This window comes from Vanacampus margaritifer, chromosome 1, assembly GCF_051991255.1.
Source record: "Vanacampus margaritifer isolate UIUO_Vmar chromosome 1, RoL_Vmar_1.0, whole genome shotgun sequence".
Lineage (NCBI taxonomy): Eukaryota > Metazoa > Chordata > Actinopteri > Syngnathiformes > Syngnathidae > Vanacampus > Vanacampus margaritifer.
In genome coordinates this window covers 16,081,050-16,101,946 of record NC_135432.1, presented here as the reverse complement: position 1 = coordinate 16,101,946, position 20,897 = coordinate 16,081,050, and the positions used below count along the sequence as shown (strand labels likewise).

At 39.0% G+C, this 20,897-nt stretch overlaps 1 protein-coding gene across 2 annotated transcripts in view; it reads right to left on the bottom strand.

The window, feature by feature from the left end:
* Nucleotides 1–2,127: 2,127 nt before the first annotated feature.
* Nucleotides 2,128–20,897, bottom strand: part of sema3b (sema domain, immunoglobulin domain (Ig), short basic domain, secreted, (semaphorin) 3B) — a 73,994-nt gene continuing 55,224 nt past the window's right edge. For both annotated transcript variants that reach the window (XM_077576881.1, XM_077576873.1), the window contains exons 5-18: nucleotides 14,233–14,352; nucleotides 12,886–12,979; nucleotides 12,572–12,691; nucleotides 12,341–12,483; nucleotides 12,012–12,126; nucleotides 9,956–10,025; nucleotides 9,725–9,869; nucleotides 8,557–8,776; nucleotides 7,568–7,659; nucleotides 7,425–7,466; nucleotides 7,184–7,341; nucleotides 6,018–6,073; nucleotides 5,680–5,819; nucleotides 2,128–4,972 (exon numbers count right to left, since the gene is read on the bottom strand). In XM_077576881.1, coding sequence (XP_077433007.1) covers nucleotides 4,469–4,972; nucleotides 5,680–5,819; nucleotides 6,018–6,073; nucleotides 7,184–7,341; nucleotides 7,425–7,466; nucleotides 7,568–7,659; nucleotides 8,557–8,776; nucleotides 9,725–9,869; nucleotides 9,956–10,025; nucleotides 12,012–12,126; nucleotides 12,341–12,483; nucleotides 12,572–12,691; nucleotides 12,886–12,979; nucleotides 14,233–14,352 — 2,019 coding nt within the window. In that variant the 3' untranslated portion in view covers nucleotides 2,128–4,468. The remainder of the gene's footprint in view (nucleotides 4,973–5,679; nucleotides 5,820–6,017; nucleotides 6,074–7,183; nucleotides 7,342–7,424; nucleotides 7,467–7,567; nucleotides 7,660–8,556; nucleotides 8,777–9,724; nucleotides 9,870–9,955; nucleotides 10,026–12,011; nucleotides 12,127–12,340; nucleotides 12,484–12,571; nucleotides 12,692–12,885; nucleotides 12,980–14,232; nucleotides 14,353–20,897) is intronic.

Sequence of the window (20,897 nt, the reverse complement as noted above, 5' to 3'; positions counted from 1 at the left end):
GCTGTTGGAATTTTTCCCAGCAGAGGATGTAATTAATTGATTTCATCCCCAGTGGATATTCTGCATAAATGGCGTGCTGTAGAAATCAAATCCGAAAGTAAGCAAGAAAAGAAGATAAACTAGTTTCAAACCAAAATACTGTAAATTGCAAATAATATATTGCAATCGTGTTCTATTGTGTTTTTATTGGCACAAACATGACATAGTAGACATGGTCCGACTTAAAAGCGTTCCTTTTCAAATGCTGAACAAATAGCCATAGTTTTGTCAGAAGTGATATTGTGGATGATAGCTCCCTCAGCTGGTAAACAGGTGCATTGTACCTAATCTGCAATTATGTTTGGGAAAGAAACCACAGTGCCTGGTTGCAGCAATTTGCCGCAAGCACTGGGAGACTCAAGAGCAAACTCCACACAAAAAGGTCAGAGCCCGTGTGTATAGCCTATTAACCGAAATAAATACATAAATACATAAAATCAATAATGATATGCATATGTGGATGAATTGTAATAATGCATTGTTTAATTTGAAATCATTATGATAATGTATATACATTTTTTATTAATAGCTACACTCGGTCAAAAATAACTGAACATCGGTAAAAAAAAATTGGACAGACCGACTACTTGGGTCAATTTGATCCAACTTTGTCAATATGACCCAATTTTTGTTGCTGCTGTTGTTTTAATGCAAAAAAAATGGTGTTTTGTAGAAAACCAACCCAGAAAGTTGAATCAAATTGACCCAAGTAGCAGGTCGGTACAATTTCTGACCAATATTGGTTTATTTTTGACTGAGCAGTTTCAAGAGTGTATCATGATGATGATTAGTTGTAGTTTGTGGATAAAAACAACAGCAACAATAGCAATAAAATGATAATAATAATGATAATAATGATAATAATGATAATAATGATAATAATAATAATAATAATAATGATAATAATAACAATAATAATAAGAAGAAGAAGAAGAAGAAGAAGAAGAAAATTTGATTTTGAAAAATGACATTTATTTGCCGCACTTATTTACATTCTATTCTTAACACACTGCTTGGCAAGAGCAATTAAAGAAATAGATAAAAAATATATATATTTTTTTTACATAGGAACATCACTAAAACATAGCGCCTCCTCGTTCACGCCGCACAGTGCCCCGTTAACAGTCCACATCTCACAAAAACTATCCAAATCTCCTGCTCTCTTGTAAAAACTAAAATCAATAAAGAGTCTGGACTTTATCAACTTTTTGCATAGAACCGTGGGATGGACTTCTGCCCCATCATCAACTTTCCAAGAAGAAGAAAAAGAAGAAAAACAAAAGGAGAAGAAGAAGAAGAATATGCCATAACTCAATAATATTTTTTTGCAATGACATTTTTGATAAGCAATAAGGAAAATGTGGGCCGCTTATCTTATTTTCGTTTCAAATGTGTGATATTAGTCATGTAGTAAGGAACGTCAGTTATTTAATTATGTGGCCACTAGAGGGCACTGTGGGATAACATTTGGTACACCGTACACAGACAGACAATCTCGCGGCTTGGATGAGCTACAGAAAAATGTGAACAGGTGCAATATTGCAAAGATCGAGGACCGAGGAGGTTGGGAACAAAGGAAGTAATGCATGTGCCCAATTCAGTTTGCCAAGGTAGGGAGATGCCAAAGAGAAAAACACATCTCAAGTTTGATTTGCATTTTGTTTTTAATTATTCATCACAAACAACATATAACAACATCTGTAAAAGACAGAGGCCATGAAGTACCGCTTGGAATAAAAATAAAATTATAGTCACACTCATAAATATAATAATAATAATGTTAATGGAGATAATGTACTATAGCCCACAACCATGAGTTGTCATCTTGGGTATCATTTTCCATTTGAGGAAAACAAAACAAAACAAAACACTGAATTAAAATCAAATTGAGTGAGGTTCACAATGATGCTATTATAAGTTATACACTATTTAGACAAAACCTATTGAGACACACCACTAATTCCCCCTGAATATTAATTCTAATGCTTCCCATTTCGGAAAATTGCGTTTCCAGCTTAGTGGGAAAGACTTTTTCTGTTCTAGCCTGACCGTGCCCTCGTATGCAAAGAAAGGTCATGCATGGATTAGTTTGGTGTGGAGGAACAACCTCATCTTTGTTCAACATCATTGACCTTAGTCTTCACCAACAGAAGAGTGGGAGCTTTATTAGCTGCGAGAAAAAAAAACAACTCCATATGTTCTTTATTTTTCACCTCCAAGATGTCACAACCATGTGTCCCAATACTTTTGTCCGGGTAGCGTAATCAGCTGCTACTTAAGGAGTAGAAGGGCCACATCAAAACGAGCAAACACTGAAGGATAAAGGCAGGCTTCCGCTGCAGGTTTGAGATGTTTCCGTACTCCAACACACCTGATTCCTATCCTCAGCTCACCAGCAAGCTCTGCAGAAACCTGATAATGATCCTAATCTTTAGAATAAAGTGCGTTTGAGGACGGAAACGTCTAAAACCTGGAGGGCTCTGGCCCGCGAGGACCAGGATTGGGGAAGCCTGGAGCAAGGTGTTGGTATTATGAGCATAATGGACATAAAGCAGCGTTATGAGGACTGTAAGGATATTGTCATGTCGTAAAATTACATCTTTTTTTTTTTCATCTTACATCTTTTTGTTGTTGTTACAGTGCATGTCTTTTCCCTGCATAGCAAAACATTTCCCCCCTGGGACATTATGATTTTTTTGTTATCATAAAATTATAATTTTCAAGTAGCAATGTGTATAATTGTTTTGCCATCTAGTGGCGAACTGATAGAATGCAGAGAGTTGGAAGTTGGAAGCACGTGCACTACGGTGCCTCAAAAAGACTACTGTTCGCAAACTTATCACCAATTAGTACGTTTGCGAAGTTCTTCTCCTTCGGTTATCCGTAGCAGAAAAATGGCAGCAAAACATGTGAGGCTCTTGTAAGGTGAGGCAGTGATTACTAGACCTACAATTATATATTGAAAAATGTATGTTGATGTGATGGAACATCATTTTTGTATATTATTGAAATTAATAGTGTGCTTTTCATAATTTGAATTTATGAATGCATGTGAATGCATTATTATTCTTTTTAATCATTATTATAGTTTTTAAAGTCATCCCACTGACATGGAGAGGGTTTGACAATCATGGGTGGTGAGAGATACACGATACATTTAAGTCGCAAGTGTTATCAACATCCAGTCTCACATATTTGATTTATGCTGGCGCCATAGCGGATTTGTCATGAGAATAGAGCCCCGAGGGTCAATGGTTGTTTGTCTGTTTATGTGCCCTTGTGATTAACTAGTGACCAGTTTAGGGTACAGCCAGTTCTATAGAAAATGAAGGAATTGATTTTCTTTATTCTCACATAATTACAACCATTATGACTTAAAAAAAATAAAAATAAAAATCATGCATCCATCCATTTTCTATAGCCCTTGTCGTGATGCTAACCCTATCCAAGCTGACTGGTTTCCAGCCAATCACAAGGCACACTAAAACATAAAGCGCAGAGATTCGAACCCCTCTCAAATGTGAGGCAGGCTTGTTGACTCCTAGCTCACCACTGTATTACAATATTTTTTGCTCCTTGTGTGGCCCTTATACTCCTTCATTGATTCACTCTTTTACATGTAGTATAAACACCAAACTGTCTGCTTACATCGTTCAAAAGCCAGTAGTTTTTCCCGCCCGTTTTTCACTCTGCAGTGGTTTCATCTGGTAACACATCATGACACACATGACCGATGTGTTTCATTTTGCCTGCAATGTGCCTCTATGTGCCCCACAAGCCCACACTCTGCCCCCTGCAACCCCAACGTAATTATGCAGTGTGATGAGAAAAAAAAAAAAGGAAATGCTGAAGGAGTCTCACAAAAACATCACATGAAGTCGTCCATCTTTCTGCATGCACGTGTGTGTTCCCAGTTGTAGAATTATATTCCAGTTGTGTCTCCGAACCTCCGTCATGTCCACCGTCGCTCTACACCACATTTAGTCTTTAGGGGTGAAGAAAGGTGCGAGTTCATCCCGAAGGTTTCCAGGATCCTTTTGTGGCATTGAGTTCACACTATCGTCTACATAATGCAAATAACGTAGTTTGTCACAAGGTAAGAGACCAAAGATGTGGCCCGCTCTCCGCCGTGGTAAAATTTTTGAGAAACGAGTGTATATCCATTCATACAGTAGCTATCAAATGGGCGTGGCTTACATACCTGCTCGCTGCTACTACAAAATGGCACATTGTGATGGGATCGTGCAGGATGAATGTGGGATGAAACTCAACACATGCAAGGAACTCCACAGATAAATATACACAATAGAGGGCCGCCGTGTGTGCGTGTATTTGTGTGAATGTGTGCGTGTCTATGTGTTGTCTGAGTCCCTTTCTAAAAGTCTACTTGAATCAGTTCTTCCAATTCCACATGTTCCTCTTATCGCGGTTACTGCCCCGCGCTCCGTGGTGCCCGAGGGTTCTGCTTCCCGTCGTGGGTCCGGCGGTTCCTCCCCTTCCTCAGCTCCTGGAGATGCTTCCACTTCTTATTATTGGGCCGCACAGAGGGGCCAGGAGGCATCGAGTCCCTCCCCGGAGTGGGGACCTTCTTTTCCATGAGGTCGCCGGCAGGATTCCGGCGGGCCCAAACTTGTTCGCAAATCTGGTCCACTGTGCTCAGGTTTGGATGGTCCACCAGTTGCATAAAGTCCCGATACCAAAGCTTGGGATTGGCCACAAGCGGCCCTCCCCCGCTGCGAGGCTCCACTCGGGAAGGGGCCTCTGAGGGCATGTTAGACGACGTGGACTGGATGACGTCTAAAGTGATGCCCAGCAGGGTTTGGGTGAAGCCGTGCTCCATGGCGTGACACTGGTAAATACCCATGTCTCTCCTCAGGACACGGCGAATTAGAAGGCCTCTGTCTGTCTGCAGGATACGATCATCCAGACGCACCTACAAGAGGGAGGAGGGACACGGTCTCATGAAATTGATTTAATTAAGCCATCAGTTTGATTGAGATGCTTTAGGAAGGTAAGCAGAAACCCACCAGTCATTGGATATGTTTCATTTTTGGCACAGACCAATGATGGGAAAATGAAGCTTCATGAAGCACTTGTGATCTTTTTTGTCTCCTCTAGATGGTGCTCTTGGTTTAAAGATAAAGGATCGTGCAATGGAAATTGATTACATTTCCACTGCATCTTCAAACTAAGATTGTCATCTAGAGGAGACAAAAATATCACAAGTGCTTCATGAAGCTTCATTTGTCCATCACTAGTACAGATCAAAAAAAAATCTGGCCAGTGTCTTTAAACTTTCTGGGACATTGGAGTGACTTGTTGCTTTTTGTATGGTAGGAATTAACTGACATTTTTTTGGACATGTTACAAGTGGTCAGACAGTATCAATGTCCTTTTTAAATTGGAATGAGATGTCATGCACGTGTTAATATTAAAGCCACGGTTTTAGGAATGTGAGAGGAAGCACAGGCTTACAGAGAAAACCCATCTAAGCATGAGGAAGACAATTCCACACAGACAGCGCCAATTCGAACCTCAAGAGTGTGACGCAGACGTGGAAATAATTGCACATTGGAATAGCAATTAAAAACACGGAGTCAACAACATGAATGTTGACTGGATCAAATGGGACATTCTTACCTCTTCTCGTGGCTTGTCTCGTTGTTTCTGAAAGGTCCACGTGACTCGGGCCTGAAGGGATTTGGGGATGCACTCCAAGAAGGTGCTGCTTCCTTCCACTCCGTATAGCTTCTTCTCGGCAATGTGGTGCTTGTGGTGGTCTGCAGGGCAAAGCAAAGGGGGAAAAGAAAATACTTGATTACCCGTGATGGAGAGGGGGAAAATGAGTTATAGTCAATGGCTGAAAAGGAGAGAACAATACAGGAAGGTCATATGACCACTAGTGGACTCGGAATAGATCTTTACAAATTGGGATAACTACAAATCGTTGCATTATTTAGGTTACTGTAAATGTTTACCTCCTGAGCAGAGAGTGTTGGGATCACCGTTCCTCACATCCTGGCGACGGAATCGCCTGTAAAACACATTTTCATTCATTAAAAGATCTTTGTGCAGTTTTTTTTTTTTTTTACTCGTGACTGCCACCTCTGGCCCAAAGCGTAACTGCAGCATCTGTGTCAGGCTCATTCATGGTGCGCGTGCGAGTACATGCACGATCTTAAAGTGAGACAGTTAACAAAAGAAGACATAACTTCAAATGAGGTAAGGAAAACTCCGACCCGACCCGACCCAAAGAAACTGTAGAGTGTGCAGGGTCCGCACACTCAACAAAGAAAGATAAAAGCTGATAGATGCAGTCATAGTAAAATGGTCAGGGCTCTTCGTACTCATCTGGGCATTGGTGGAGCAAGTATAATGTTGAAAAAGCTTTAATATTACCTTTTTAAACTGCACAATGCAATAATTAAAATAAATAAATAAAATAATCTAAACAATTTTAACTATTTGAATAAAAAAACCTAATTAGTTAATTTTTAAATTAACATTTTTTAAATTAACAATTTTTTTTAATTAATACGTTTAAAAATATATATTTTTAACTTTTTAAATTTTAACTTTAAATAATTAAAAATGTTAAATACACAAAAAATGCTAGATCAAAAATAACCCAATTTGGGTTAAAAATTGGACCGAACCCGATATTTGGGTCAGTTTGACCCAACTTTGGGTTGTGTTTTACAAAAGAACACATTTTTGGAGTTATTTTGTACAAAAAAATTGGTTGGTTTTGAAAAAAAAAAAAAAAAAAAGACCCCAGAAAGTTGGATCAAACCAAGTAGCGGGTTAGTCCAATTTTTTTATCAAAATTGGGTTATTTTGACTAAGCAGATTGAAAAGAACACAGACATAAGAGTAACCCTTAACTGCTGTGTCAAAAATTGGACCAACCCGTAAAATTGGGTCAATCTGACCCAGTGTAGGGTTGTTTTTTTATCAAACAACCCAAAGGGTTGGGTCAAATTGACCCGTTACTGAGTCGCTTCAATTTTTTATCCAAATTTCGTCATTTTTTACTCAGTTTTAAGACTGTACATACTACAGACAATACTGTACATATATATCGACAGACGACACTATATGCAATCAGTTGCTCATTTTTTTGGGCCGTCAATTTAAAAAATACCTCTTAGTGTTGGGAAGGTAGCGAGTGCATGATGTCCCATCCCAGGCGCAGTAAGGGTCTCGGGCCAGGCAGCACTCGGCACACGCTTTCCCGTACACACTGCATCGGTGGAGAGGCACCTGGACGATGCCCGTGTTGGAGCCCACGTACAGTTGTTGCTGTGGTGACAGAGCACAGACACGCATTAGCGACGACGTCTTTTAGGGGTTCTTGCTTGGCGCTGAGGCCTAATTGGACTGACCCGTTTTGAGGAGATCTGCATGTTAATGATAGACGACGCATCCTAAGGAAGAGAGGACATTTAAAAATCAGTGGAATTACTTTTTTAAAAAGTTGAACAATTAACAATAACGTATAGTTTATCTGTCATTATTTTTTACTTACTTTGAAGACCTCCAGCTCTTCCAACAGAAGTTCTTCCATGTTGTTCCAACTCTCCTTGGGCACATTGATGACCTTTAGAACTGTGCCTTTGTCTAAACAAGAAGACACAGATAAATGGAGACATTCTAACAGATGGGGGCTTTTTCTCTTTCTAACAAATGTTCAGTTTAAAAAAAATATATAAATTATTAGTTACCATGCAACTCAGATGTTAGCAGATTTACTCCAGTTTTTTGGCATATGATCAAAGGACAAATTGACAAATTTTTGCTCACAATTTAAATCCAAATCTGTAATCTAGATTGGATCATTTGTGTAACACACACATAACTTAAATTTGTTGGTGACCATATTTAGATATTTATCCTTAGTATTATTGTCGTACAAATTGGGCATTTGTGCTGATTTGGATAAACTCGGGTGTGCAGCTTTGATAGTAAAGCGTATGTTGACTAAGATGCTAAAACACAGAATCGAAATCTTGATCGTTTTTTGTAGTTTGACTTAAAACAATGTCATTTGAATTAAACGTGTAGTTTCAGCATGATAACCAATTATAATAATGATCTGACTTTAATTCTGCTATCTTGATTAAAGTTTTACTTTATACTGTATATCACAGATATATACTCAACATTTGGAACAGTATCCACAAACAATTTGACTGAATGTAGAATCTTGATCCAAATTGTGTCTTTCGCATGCAATTTGAATGAAATCTGATGTGGAGCCTCAGCATGATCATCAAACAAATCAATGACATCTGAAATCTGGACCCGTGATATTTTATGTATGCAATGCAGACAAAAGTTGAGAATACTTTGGAAATTTCTTTGTAAAACAAGGACCCACCATACTCTTTTTTTTTTTTTTTTTACTGAAATTGTGTTATGAATTTTGTATTGCACATTCCAAGATTAAATCAAGAATAAAATATTTGAATACGTATTTTTCAGAATAGGGAAGAGGTCCGAGCTCATTGATTTTACCTGTGCCAATAAACATGACATCATACTGTCCATCAGCAGCGTTGACTCTGTCCACAGTGACCTGTGTGAAGCTGTAGTCCACATTAGTTCTGACGAAGACCGGCCGTCTGGTCATGGGGTAAACCGGGTTGTACATCAGAGGGTGGTGACGTGCAAACTGAATCACATCGTCTGGGAAACCTTTGGTGGACTCAAAGCTGCCAAAAGTCTTGCTGGGACACTATTGGAAGTAAAAATAAATAAATAAATACTATACAAGTGTGTGTGTGGTCTTGTTTTTGTTACATAGTGGGGCCAACATTCTGGGATTTCACAGAGTTGTGGGGCCCACATGTCCATGTGGGGCTATTTTGCTTAGAGTTTAGGTTTGAATTGGGTTATGGTTAAGGTTAGGGTAAGATATAGGGGTAGGCAATCATTTTTGATGGTTGGGGTTAGGGGAAGGGGCTAGGAAATGCATTATGTAAATGAGATGAGTGTGTGTGTGGTCTTGTTTTAGTTACATCGTGGGGCCAATATATCCTGATTTCACACAGTTGTGGGACCCACCCGTTCATATATATATATATATATATAAAATTAATCTATCCATCGATCCATCTGGCACATCCAGAGACAGACAACCATTCGCCATCACATTCACACCATCAGTGAGTGGGAAATGAACCCACGCTGCCTGTGCCAAAGTCAGGCAAATGTAACACACTACACCATCAGTGACTAACACCAGTTACCAACTATAAATAGTTGATTGTATAACACAGTGGACTCATTATGAGACGGAAGGTTATTACTGTAAGTCAAATACAATTTGAATATGGCCATACAATGGAGATTTGTTCAAGTGTGGAAGGAAGCTGAGAGGCTGCAGAACCAATCCTGCTGACTCTGCATGCCAAGCAACACAAAAGCACTGTAACCATTGTGGAATGAAATCATGTAGTCTAAAGTGCTGCTGCAAAGTGTTCATGGATTTGCATCTTCTAATGGCTCTTTCACTAGATGGCAGAAGGGCCTGTACTAGCTAATATTATTCAAACAGAGCTGTTAACCACATTTTGTTGCACATACATTTAAGTGAATCCCAATGACAATTAACCATTTTAAAGGTCATTTGCAGAGTAACTAGATTGATCCCAGTTCCACTGATGAGATTTTACTGACATACCATTCCTGGGCGGGGGTAAGGCACTTTTCCCTGGAAGGGGACCCACTGGTAGTTGGGCCCCTCTTTGTGAGCAAAAGGCCCTAGGAAGGCCCTCCGGATGTCATTCATGGAGTAAAGACACACAGCTGAGCCTTTAAATACACTGCTGCTGGGTGACAGGAAGAGGCGGGTTAGATGCGTCAGCGTGCACGCACACGCACTCGCAAATAACATCCATCAATGGAGTCTGACCTGGAAGTGGAGAAGACTGTGTAGACCAGAGGATTCTTTCTGTCCCTCGTTTGCAGCAGGAAGACATCGCCTGAGGATGGACACGCACTTATTCAAAAGGTGGTTCCGGGGTCAAGGGTCAAGAGAAAGATACACGCCCTGTGGCTGCCTTAACTAACTTCCACAGACATTTGAGTAGGATCTTTCCCCCCAAGACATCCATCTATCTATTCAAATCAAATCCATATGGTCTCAGACTGAGGATTTTTGCGCCGTTAACTCATTCACTGCCATTGACGGCTATAGACGTCAAAAATTCATTTGAACTATTTCTATTAGTTTCAAATTTTTTCCCACTTTTGTTAACAAGAGCATGTAAACCTAGATTTTTTTTAGTGTACATTTAGAACAGATATAAAATTTGTGATTAATCAAGAGTTAACTAGTGAAGTCATCGATTATTTATGATTAAAAAATTTAATCGCCTGACGCCCCTAATTTTTAACAATCTTCTCTTTTTTTTCTTTAAAAAAAAAGATTAGTAAAAATTTGGGGCGTAATTTTTTTCCGTAATTAATCGCATGATTTCACTAATTAACAATTAATCACTAATTTTATATATCTGTTCTAAATGTAGAATATTTTTTTTCCTAGGTTTTCATACTCTTGTTAACAAAAGTGGGAAAAAATGCTAAACTAATTGAAATTGACATCTATAGCCGTCAATGGCAGTGAATGAGTTAACATACATTGCCACACCTGTCAGGCTGGGTGTGAACAATATGACCTTCACCCCGGCTACCTGAAATACTTTAGCTCACATAGCCTTTCAAAATAATATTGACCAATGGTCTTTAGGGCAACAGGTGAAATAAACTAATAGCTGACCTGTACATTGTTTAATGAAGTACTATACATGTTTGAAAATAGTATCTTAAGTAAAAGATACAAATTGCCAAACAAAACCAGACTACTTAAAAAGTAACAAGCCATTTCAAATGTGAGCAGATTCCACTGCCATAAACTGCAGTGCTATCGATAAGAGACTCATTGTTCTTCGAGGTGATGTGGCCTAGGGCAGCACAAAGCTTTCAACTTCCTCCTCCTTCCATGAAAAATGGGAGAGAAAAAAAAGCAACACGAAAGATGACGTTCTAGCCCAAAGATACGGTTTGAGAGATGACTCTGCAGCTGCTCAGCTAAGATGGCCGCTGCTTTTAAGCTATCTTGCTTTGTGTTGATGATAATGATACGTTTAGCAAGTCCAATAGTGCTCATTTCTGCATTGCTTTCCCAATTGTTCAAGAATTTTATTTCATTTTCTGTCATGTTTTTATGTACATGAAACACATGGCACATGGCTTGCAGATGTAGAATAGCTGAAAAATGTGAATAAAATGCAGTAATTCACTTTTCACAGACCGCAATTGGCAACTCAATTCTTTTGGTCTAAATTCCCAAATGTGTTTGATGGACTTGAAAGATCAGGAATGATCAAGTTCTGCTAAATCAAATTAAGCAAACATGCCTTTTGGGACCTTTCTCTATGTACTTTGGCTCAAAGGGCTTTCACAAAAAAATTCCCACTTAAGATGGAAAGCATACACGTGTCCAGATGAGAAATTACAATACAGGACAAACTAAGCTGCAAGAACATTAAGTAATTGATAAAGTTGTGTTCAAGCGGAAAAACCTCACCAGCCTCTCTTTTAAAGAAAAAACTTCACAGATGGTTGAAAACAGTGTTCATATTTGTCATGTCACTAGGGAACACTGTTTGGAACTGATGCCAAACACCTGAGGGAAAATCACAACACATAAACTATGACACAAAGTCTTGTGTCTAAATATCCTCTGACTCACAAAAGCCCATTATTGTTGTTGTTGTTGTTTTTTTCCCCCTACCAAGAAGAATCTGCAGAGATCTGCGACTCACACTAGTAGAGATGTGGGCTGGGCTTCTAATGAGGTTTCGTTAAAGCTAATTAATAATAATAATAATAATAATGATAATAATATGTTTTACATTGTCAATGGTTTGTGAATAAAGCACAGAAATTGTTTAAGTCACACTCACGTAGCTCGTCAAAGTAAGTGTCGCTGCCATCGGCTCCCGGTACCGAGCAGATCAGCCGGGTTTTGAGGAATGTCGTCCACTTATTCACCAAACTTCTCTGACCGCCCATGTCATTCTGTTTCAATGAAAACACATTCAAAAGACAGTTACAGGGAAAATAGCTCAACAAACTCTTATGACATCATGAATTAATTAGACCTCAGCCTTTTTGGGTGTGAATCGTGTTGCTGTGTATTTTTCTTGTTATGCCACCACAAAAGGATTCCTGCCAGTGTCCTGAAGCCAATTGCATTGGACGGCAGAGATTTGAACATAGAAAAACCTTTTACCCTGCAGAGTTGTCCAATGCGGGAGTAAGTCGACTTTCCCAAGCCTTGAGCCTCCACCGCCGTCTCCCGGAAGAAGAAAAACACTTTATCATCATCAGGGTTTTCACTTTCTGGGACCCAAAAGGAACCCACAAATTTGGGCTCTGGTGAACAAATAAATTAGGAGCAAACACGTTAGTCAATGTTTTTTAGTTTTCCCACAAATAGGGTCAAATTTGAGGTAAAACCCACCATTGAGCCAACGCGAGTCATGCTGCTCTGTGCGGATGGAAGGACGTCTCCCCAGACTTCGAAAGATGGTGAAGTCTCGCCCCATTAAATCCGTGGCTACACCTGCATACAGTTCATCACCTTGGAAACAAAATGTACATTTCTTTGTCACAACAATGGGTAGTATCATCTTTTGTGGGACTTTTGTTTTCATTCACATTATCACAATATTGTTTTCTCATTCACATGATCATGTTTATCACATTATTACGTTTGTATCAGATTGAGGATACGAAAAAGCCTTCAAAATCAAAAGTGAAAAATGTCCCAGTTACCAATGAGCACAGACGCAGCATTATGGCGAGGATCATATGGACTCTTCCCTTTGCCGTCTTCCATGTTAGAAGGGTTGATTTTGAAGACATGGTCCTGGAAGGGAGGACACAAGGAAACAGTCTTGAAGACAAACAGCATACAACTATATTAGGTAGCTGTGATGAGTTTCATAGGTCTTAAAATATGATTACGGTATACAGTATTTATGTAACTTTTTTAAAAACATATTCACTACCATTGACGGCTATAGACGTCCAAAATTCATTTGAATTATTTCTATTAGTTATACTTTTTTCCCACTTTTGTTAACAAAAGTATGAAAACCTAGAATTTTATTTATTTATTGTATATTTAGAACAGATATAAAATCTGTGATTAATCGTGACTTAACTAGTGAAGTCATGTGATTAATAACAATTAAAATTTTGATTCGCCTGATGCCCCTACTTAAAAAAAAAGAAAGAAAAGATTATCAAGAATTCGGAGCGTCAGACGATTAAATGTTTTCATTGTATTTAGTTGAATGACTTCAATAGTTAACTCACGATTAATCACAAATTTTATATCTGTTCCAAGTGTACAGTAAAAAAATATATAGGTTTTCATACTCTTATAAAAATGTGAAACTAATAGAAATAGTTCAAATGAATTTTTGACGTCTATAGCCGTCAATGGCAGTGAATGAGTTCAATTGTATGTATATTATTTAATCCTGTAAGATAATCTTGAGGAATCACAATGTTTTTAATTAGAACACTGAAGGAAATTGTATATTAAACTGCACATTTGTAATGCAATCAAATTCATTAAAACATTTTAATATATACAGTATATAAAGTGTACATGATTTGATCAATTTGTCACCAAACTGCTTCATCTTACTCTTGCTGCCTTGCTTTTCATTCATAACTCTATATAACAGTATATAACAGCTTGCTTTTTACCTATTATTCATGTATATTTGTCACATATTATTTACCATACTGTTCATTGTGGCTATTTATACGTTTGTGGTAAATACTGTATGTACAAAGTAGGTCATGTTTTACTGTATGTCTGTTTTGTTTATGTGTAACATTTTTCTTCTTCTGTGCTGCTACTAGTAACTGATGCTTGATGATCCGTATACGAGACTTCTATTTCTAGTTAAAAAAGAAGGATCAGGTCTCTAGCCTGAAGCGTAGCTATTATTTTTCATAATGAATGAATTAATTAATCGTCCAAAAGTATAAATGATTGTTTGTCTATACTCTATATGCCTGCCAGTTGACTGTCAGCTGACGAAGGCCCCAGCTCACCTAAATGCTTCATAAGGACAAGTGTGACGGAAAATGGAATGTATTCACCTCCATCTTGTGCCCCACCTCCACAAAGGCGCAAGTGGGATGGAAGGCTCCGGTTCCACAGGCGTACAGGTGTGTGCGGTTATAGTGGTGGATGATCTTCACGTAATTCACACAATCAGACTGAAAGACAGACAAAGACCAAAATGTCATCAATGCTTGATTTTTAGAAGTTGATTTGACTTGATTGTCAACTTGGCTAATAAATTGACTAGGTTAGGCTAATTTGATGTTGTTGTTTTTTTTTTTTTTTGGGTGGGGGGGGGGGGGGTTCTATTTGTTTGGTTGTGGAATTCATGAAAACATCTAGAAGTTTGTGGGATGCATGGGCTCGTCATTGACCATGTTTTTCCCCACTTGGTACTGCATGCCACGTTTTGACAACATATTCAGTCATCTAGAAGAAAACAAAAAAATTGACCTCAGAACAACCTAAAATGATCCCACCAACAAAAGCATCTGGCTTGGGTTGGACATTTGAACATTCCCAACAACCCGCTCCAAGATGGTTAGCGTGGCAGCAAGCGTGGTTGCATATTGTAAATTGAGAAAATGCCATAAAATGAAACCAAATGTGAAAATTTCACTATAAATATATCAGCAGCAGATTAATAGAGGATAAATTTGTAAGATAACATTTACATGGTTGTAATTTTAAATGTTCATTGTTCGCAACAGACAACTGCGTATTTTTTGTGTGCGTAGTTAATTTTCTTCCTCCCCGAGCTGTTCAGTCTAGATATGAACAGTCATTAGACATCAAGCGCACATTCGTGGATGTGGGGTGTTAAAGGGTTCATATCCATTGACCTTTGACCTGCTCCTGAGTCATTAGTTGAGACAGGGGTTCAAATTCATGCCGTAACCTCAGAATGGCTGTACTCTTCTAGTGTCATGGCCTCTTCTAAAGCTACATTGTCCTGTTTGGTACCACTTGGCTTTTAACTTTCTTTCTAGCAATTAGTAACACAGATGCCCACTTGAGCCATTATCTGCTCCTTGTTTGTGCCATCGGTGTTGACAGCACACACTCACCATTGATGTTCATGCAGAATGAGACCAATGTTTCCAGAACTAAAGTGTTTGACTTTCGTAAAAGCAATACATATTTTGTTTTAAAAATAGGTAAGAGCAAGATAAATTTATTCAATTATAATCAAACAATATTCAGACTAAAGACTAAAAAGCTTTTCAGGCATTGGTTATTATCATATAATATAAATGGAACCAATCAGATTTAATATTGTGTGTGTGTGTGGGGGGGGGGGGGGTGGACAAGGCCCAATCTGTGTTCCTTTAAAGAGGAGGACAATATGGACCTGGGAAAAAAAACTTACATGTAGCAACACAATAATAGCATGCATACAAAATGAAAGGCAATTAAAGAAGATGTTTGGAAACAAAAGCATTTGTTTGTGGTAAGCATTTTAAAGCAATTAAGCAGATCCAAATGATCAGTGGTAAAAGCTTAAGTGACAGTGAAGGGATCAACATTTTCAGAAGACAAGTCAATGAATGTACAGTGCAAGATCAATAAAAATAAAGTTTTGGACTCTTGCTTATAACATCACGTACTGAATTAAACATTGTCTGATCAGTTTAGTGCATTTCCAACACTGCACAAATGAATTGTAGCGGTAGCGGCGACACATTAACACAGGGGTGTGAAACTCATATTAGCTCAGGGGCCGCATGGAGGAAAATATATTACAAAGTAGGCCGGATCGGTTATATCATGTTATATGACTCAAAAACAATTGCTGTCAATTATACGCAGATTTTCACTATTTGTGGGCCAGCCCCCAATTACGGGGCTCAACTGTAATTATATTGTTCCAAAAAATAAGACAAATGCAAATGGAATGCGGCAAAACATTGCCTGTATGAGTTCCACACCTGTTTTGCATATATATGGTTCCCAGAATGCATTCTGTGCTGCAGTTAATGAAGTCATAAGGACGTTAATCCTTGCCATGTGTTTATGTTACCAGTAATTGAATGTGTCGTATTTAACACGTTTATGTCGGTCTATGATTTTTTTTTTTTAATTTTGTTTTTAAACAAACCGTAACTTTAGGTTGTGTGTAAAATAATAACATCCAAGGCAATTCATTGTACAGGTTGCATTGCTAATCTGATGATTGCTTGTGAAATTACAAATTGATATGTTTTGATTGTGGGCGGTTGATTAATTGGTCCGACTTTTTATTTTATTTTACAAAATCATCTCGCGGGCCGGATTAAACCCCTTTGGGGACCTGATCCGGCCCGCGGGCCGTATGTTTGACACCCTGCATTAACACAACATGAGCTCCAGCATTTGCCCTGCGAGTGGCTGGGTCGGCTATCAGTTGTCAGCTGGACCAGATTCCATCTCACCCACGATTCAAATGAGGACAAGCACTATAAAAAAAAAAAAAATGGATGGTTTATGTTTCACCAGTTTTATCGACCACAGAAAGTGGTTAATCTCGGGTTGCTAGACGTTCAAGGACATGCTTTAGCGCACGTCAGGGCCGTCTAAGCCTATACTTTCAGTCGATTTGTAACCACACAATAGCTTGAATAGAAATAGCTCTAATGTTTGTCTTCCTGGTCTGTTTTGACTGTGTGAGAGGGTGTTAGGCGGTGTGAGAATGGACTTCGCTGTGATCCAGGAAACATCGTGGATGCCTGAGAACGTCTGGCTGAACATACAGTGGCAGTTGTCCAGTGGACAAGCTTTAGATACACAACACAGCTCAGGAATGCCTTTGATCGCATATACGGACCAGGACAGTGTAAATCTGTGGACATTTGTCTGATTTATTTCTCATGGAATAGACAAACTCTTATTTTGCACACTAGTAATCATACACCATGAGGGACAAATGGAAACAGTGTAAATTTCCCAGTAACTTTTAGAAGGGCATTATTCCAAAAACATTAATTGAATAATGACTCACATTTGGGGGCTGAATTGATGTGGCAGAGCGCACTGGGATCTTGTTTGTAACGTTAGAACTGCTAGAAGGAAAGAAATATGTATTTGTGTAGAAAGAATGCATTATTTTAGTATTATTTGGTTTCTGCAATTGTAATTGAGTCAGCATGATTATTTGTATGCATGTCCACAATGAAACATATTCCTCTTTCATGCTATTGTGCAAGTGCATGTTGATCTTGTTTCTTGTGATCTCTGAAGATGTGTGCATGGTGTTATTACAACCATGATGACAGTGAGATTCATTGTGAAATAAATACATGGTTTAGACTGCAACATAACAAGCAAAAATGTTGATTTTTTTTTTTAAATAAAATAAAAAGACACATTTTGCAGGGGATTTTTGTTTGTTTTTAAATATGTATTCCTGTTCCTAGTTTGTATGTTTCAAGGATTTACAAGATGTGTTGGTATTGTAGAGTCTTTGTTTTTGGGCCAGAATAAAGTTCTTCTTCAGCATCCAACACGATCTGGCCAACAACCACTGCAAGACTCAAAGCTACATTCCACTCTTTTCTCTGTCCACACAATACACACTACTGGCAGTCCCACCACAGCCAAACTGAAGGACAATCAGTGATAATCTATGATTAAGACCATTTATGTAATGACAGTAAAATTAACCAAAAGTTCACCACTATGTTAAAATGAGAACAGATAGAGTGATTGTTCTTTGTTTTTGTAACCCTAATGGCCTCACAATCCGGTTGCCCAAGGCCGCCTCGGAAAAGAAAAAAAATCATCATAATGTTCCACTCCTATCCTCTAGATGGCAGTAAAGCAAATCATAAACTGGGCCCCAAAATAAGCAAACTGTAAAGCTAAAATCAATTCCTTACTCTGTGACTCTATCAGTGTACATTGTTTTTTAACCCCTTGGACAAGACCACACAGGATATGCAAGATGTCTGTGAAAAGTGAAATGTAATCCTTCAATCCACACCATTATGCAAATTTGTTCCAAAATATGTAATAAAAAAAAAGGTGAGTCAGTAGAGAGGCAGTGAGTAGAGTAGCAAACCCTGCAAAGGCCGATTAATCCTTAATGTGCATCTAAGTTGCTTGACTAAACAAGACACAAAAAAAGCATGAAGTTCCATTTCCTGGTGATACAATTAGACTCCAGTCCTGTCAGTGGGTTACTAACACGGTTAACTTCATTTTACACTTCCACTTGAAAGTTAAAAAGTGCAAGTCCACTTCAGCTGTTGTGCATCATCTATACGTGAATTGTTGCCATGATCATTTTTCATTTCACAGGAGTTAATATGTTTAAACTTGTGTGAGTGACAGGTGATACATGTTCAAATGTTACTTAAACCAATGCCTGTGTGATTCTTTAAGAATTTATGATGGAAAAAGTTGGACCCCAGAACTAATTATTTCCCCTTGGAACATTTTGTTTGGAAAAGTTCAGATTTTGTACAACTTTAGAGATTCAACTATAATCGATTTGTACTGGCCTGCACTGCACCAGCCTTTTATGGATATTCCACGTTTTCTGTGCCCCATCGCTACACAAAGTTTTGCCGAAACCAGTTTGGATTTGTTTTGGTGTAATTCTACAACAATAGTTATGAATGATTATGCTTATAGATAAGTAACAGTAACTTGTGCGATCAAGTTCAGCAAAAATACTGTGTCAGCAAACACAACAGACTTTGCTGTGTTGTAAAGCTGCTCTTCCAGTGAAAGCACCTTTAGAGAGAAGTAACAAAATGAGACATTGAGTGTGAACAAAGTGAGTGGGAGGGTAGATCTGAAAGGGGGGGGGGGACTTTGACCCTCTTCCAAAAGCACGCGTTCCGGTAATTAGGGTCAACAAGGTAAGGTCAGCTCAGTTAGCTCTTAATGTGCCGGTGACAAAACAAAGGCCTGAAAGAATGTTTAATATTGATTAAAAATACATTTAAAGGCAGAACATGTCTGATTATTCATTGACTATTACACACACACACACACACACATACATGCATACACAAACTCTTGTCCAGATGAAAGCGGAAGTCTGTAGTCGTCAATGAATGGAGCTCATTGTGTCGTCTACAGCTGTGTAATCATGCTGATAGCGGCTTTGTGCAGTACACGCACATTTACATGCATGGAAACATACGGACCAACGTTTTTAACGCATGAACAGAAATACAGTACAGTCGATATTCAAGCGTGTGGTCTATGGACACTCTCGAATTATTTAGACACTTCACCGTATACATTTAACACGTTTTATATCTGGCGCAGTCTTGACAAACAAATGGAGATCAAAGTTTCTATTGCGGGTGTCAATAAAAAGAGGAGGAGGTAACAGAGGACGTGTGAAGCATTAAACTAGGGGTGCGAGTTCAATGCCTGGAACACATACATCCATGAGCAGCAGACTTCCATCCCATCCATTTTGTGAACCGCTTATTCTTCTCCACTCTATTATAGTTCCTTTCTTTAGCTACTTGTGAGGCACTAAAACCTGGACTCCAAACTTAGTGAACTTAAACTCACACAGTTAGCGCATCCCAAGGAAGCCAATCTTCCCCAAGGGTGATGGTTAAGCTTAATAGAGTGTTGGTGATATTTTAATTTGACTTGTAGACGATTTATATACGTATTTAGAATACAGGGACACCACTTTTAGGGGGACATTCAGTGATTCCTAGCGCCATCTAGTGGTGAACAAATAATTATTTCTGCTTAAGTCAATAGTATGTAAGAATTTTTTTTAACGCATTATCATTTTTTTTATATATATAATCGTAGGTCTAGTAATCACTAATTATATTACATGACTGTAGTCTCACCTTACTAGAGCTGCCATATTTCACCACCATCTTCCTGTTACGAATGCCCAAAGGACAACTTCCCAAATGTATTTAGCCCGGGTGGTGCTAAGTTGCAACCCAATGGGTCAAGTGCCGCTTACCTTCCACAGCTGGGGCCTGAAGGTGGTCGTCACTAAATCCCGTGATTCGGGCTCGTCGCTTGTCACTTTCTGCTTTGCTCTTGCAAGCTTTTAATAGCTTCTTTTTTTTTTTTTAACTAGCTCCTCCCGCTAGCCGCTCTTATTAGCCACTCCAGCCTATGGCTCCGACTAACTCCCGTTAGCCGCTCCGGCGAACTCCGGTTTGCTCGGTCTTTCGGCGTCGCTTGCCGGGCTTCACAAAGGCTGCCAAGTTGCCGTAGCTTGCCGAGATGCTCGTTTGCACGTTTGCTCGTTCACACAAAATAAGAATGGGGCATATGCCACGGAAGAGGCGGGACTTCCGACTTCCTGGTTTTGACACATCAGCTTTGTTTCCGTTTCATGTTTGCGACGTGTGGGCTGCTTCCCAGTTCGTGCCGTTCTGCTGCGCGTTCCTGTCGACGGGTGCAAGTGTGTAGTGTGTCTGTTTTTCAGAGAGTTGAGACGCCCTTGGGGGGCGCAGGGGTGGGGGTGCGATGTTGGAAACGACGCTGATGTGTGGAACCCAGAAGTCGAAAGTCCGTGGCATCTACCCCATTGGTGGCAGGCTTGCGAAATGTGGTCTATCTGAGCCACCATAGTGTGTGTGCTTCTGCGTGCATCTAATGCTATTCTTTGACCACTAGATGGCGCTAAAGACTACACACTGGGTCTTTAAAGTTGAACAGTAATATCTCTCAAACAACTGTCATGCAATATGCTGCAGGACCTCACTTCAACTGGAAAATTTAC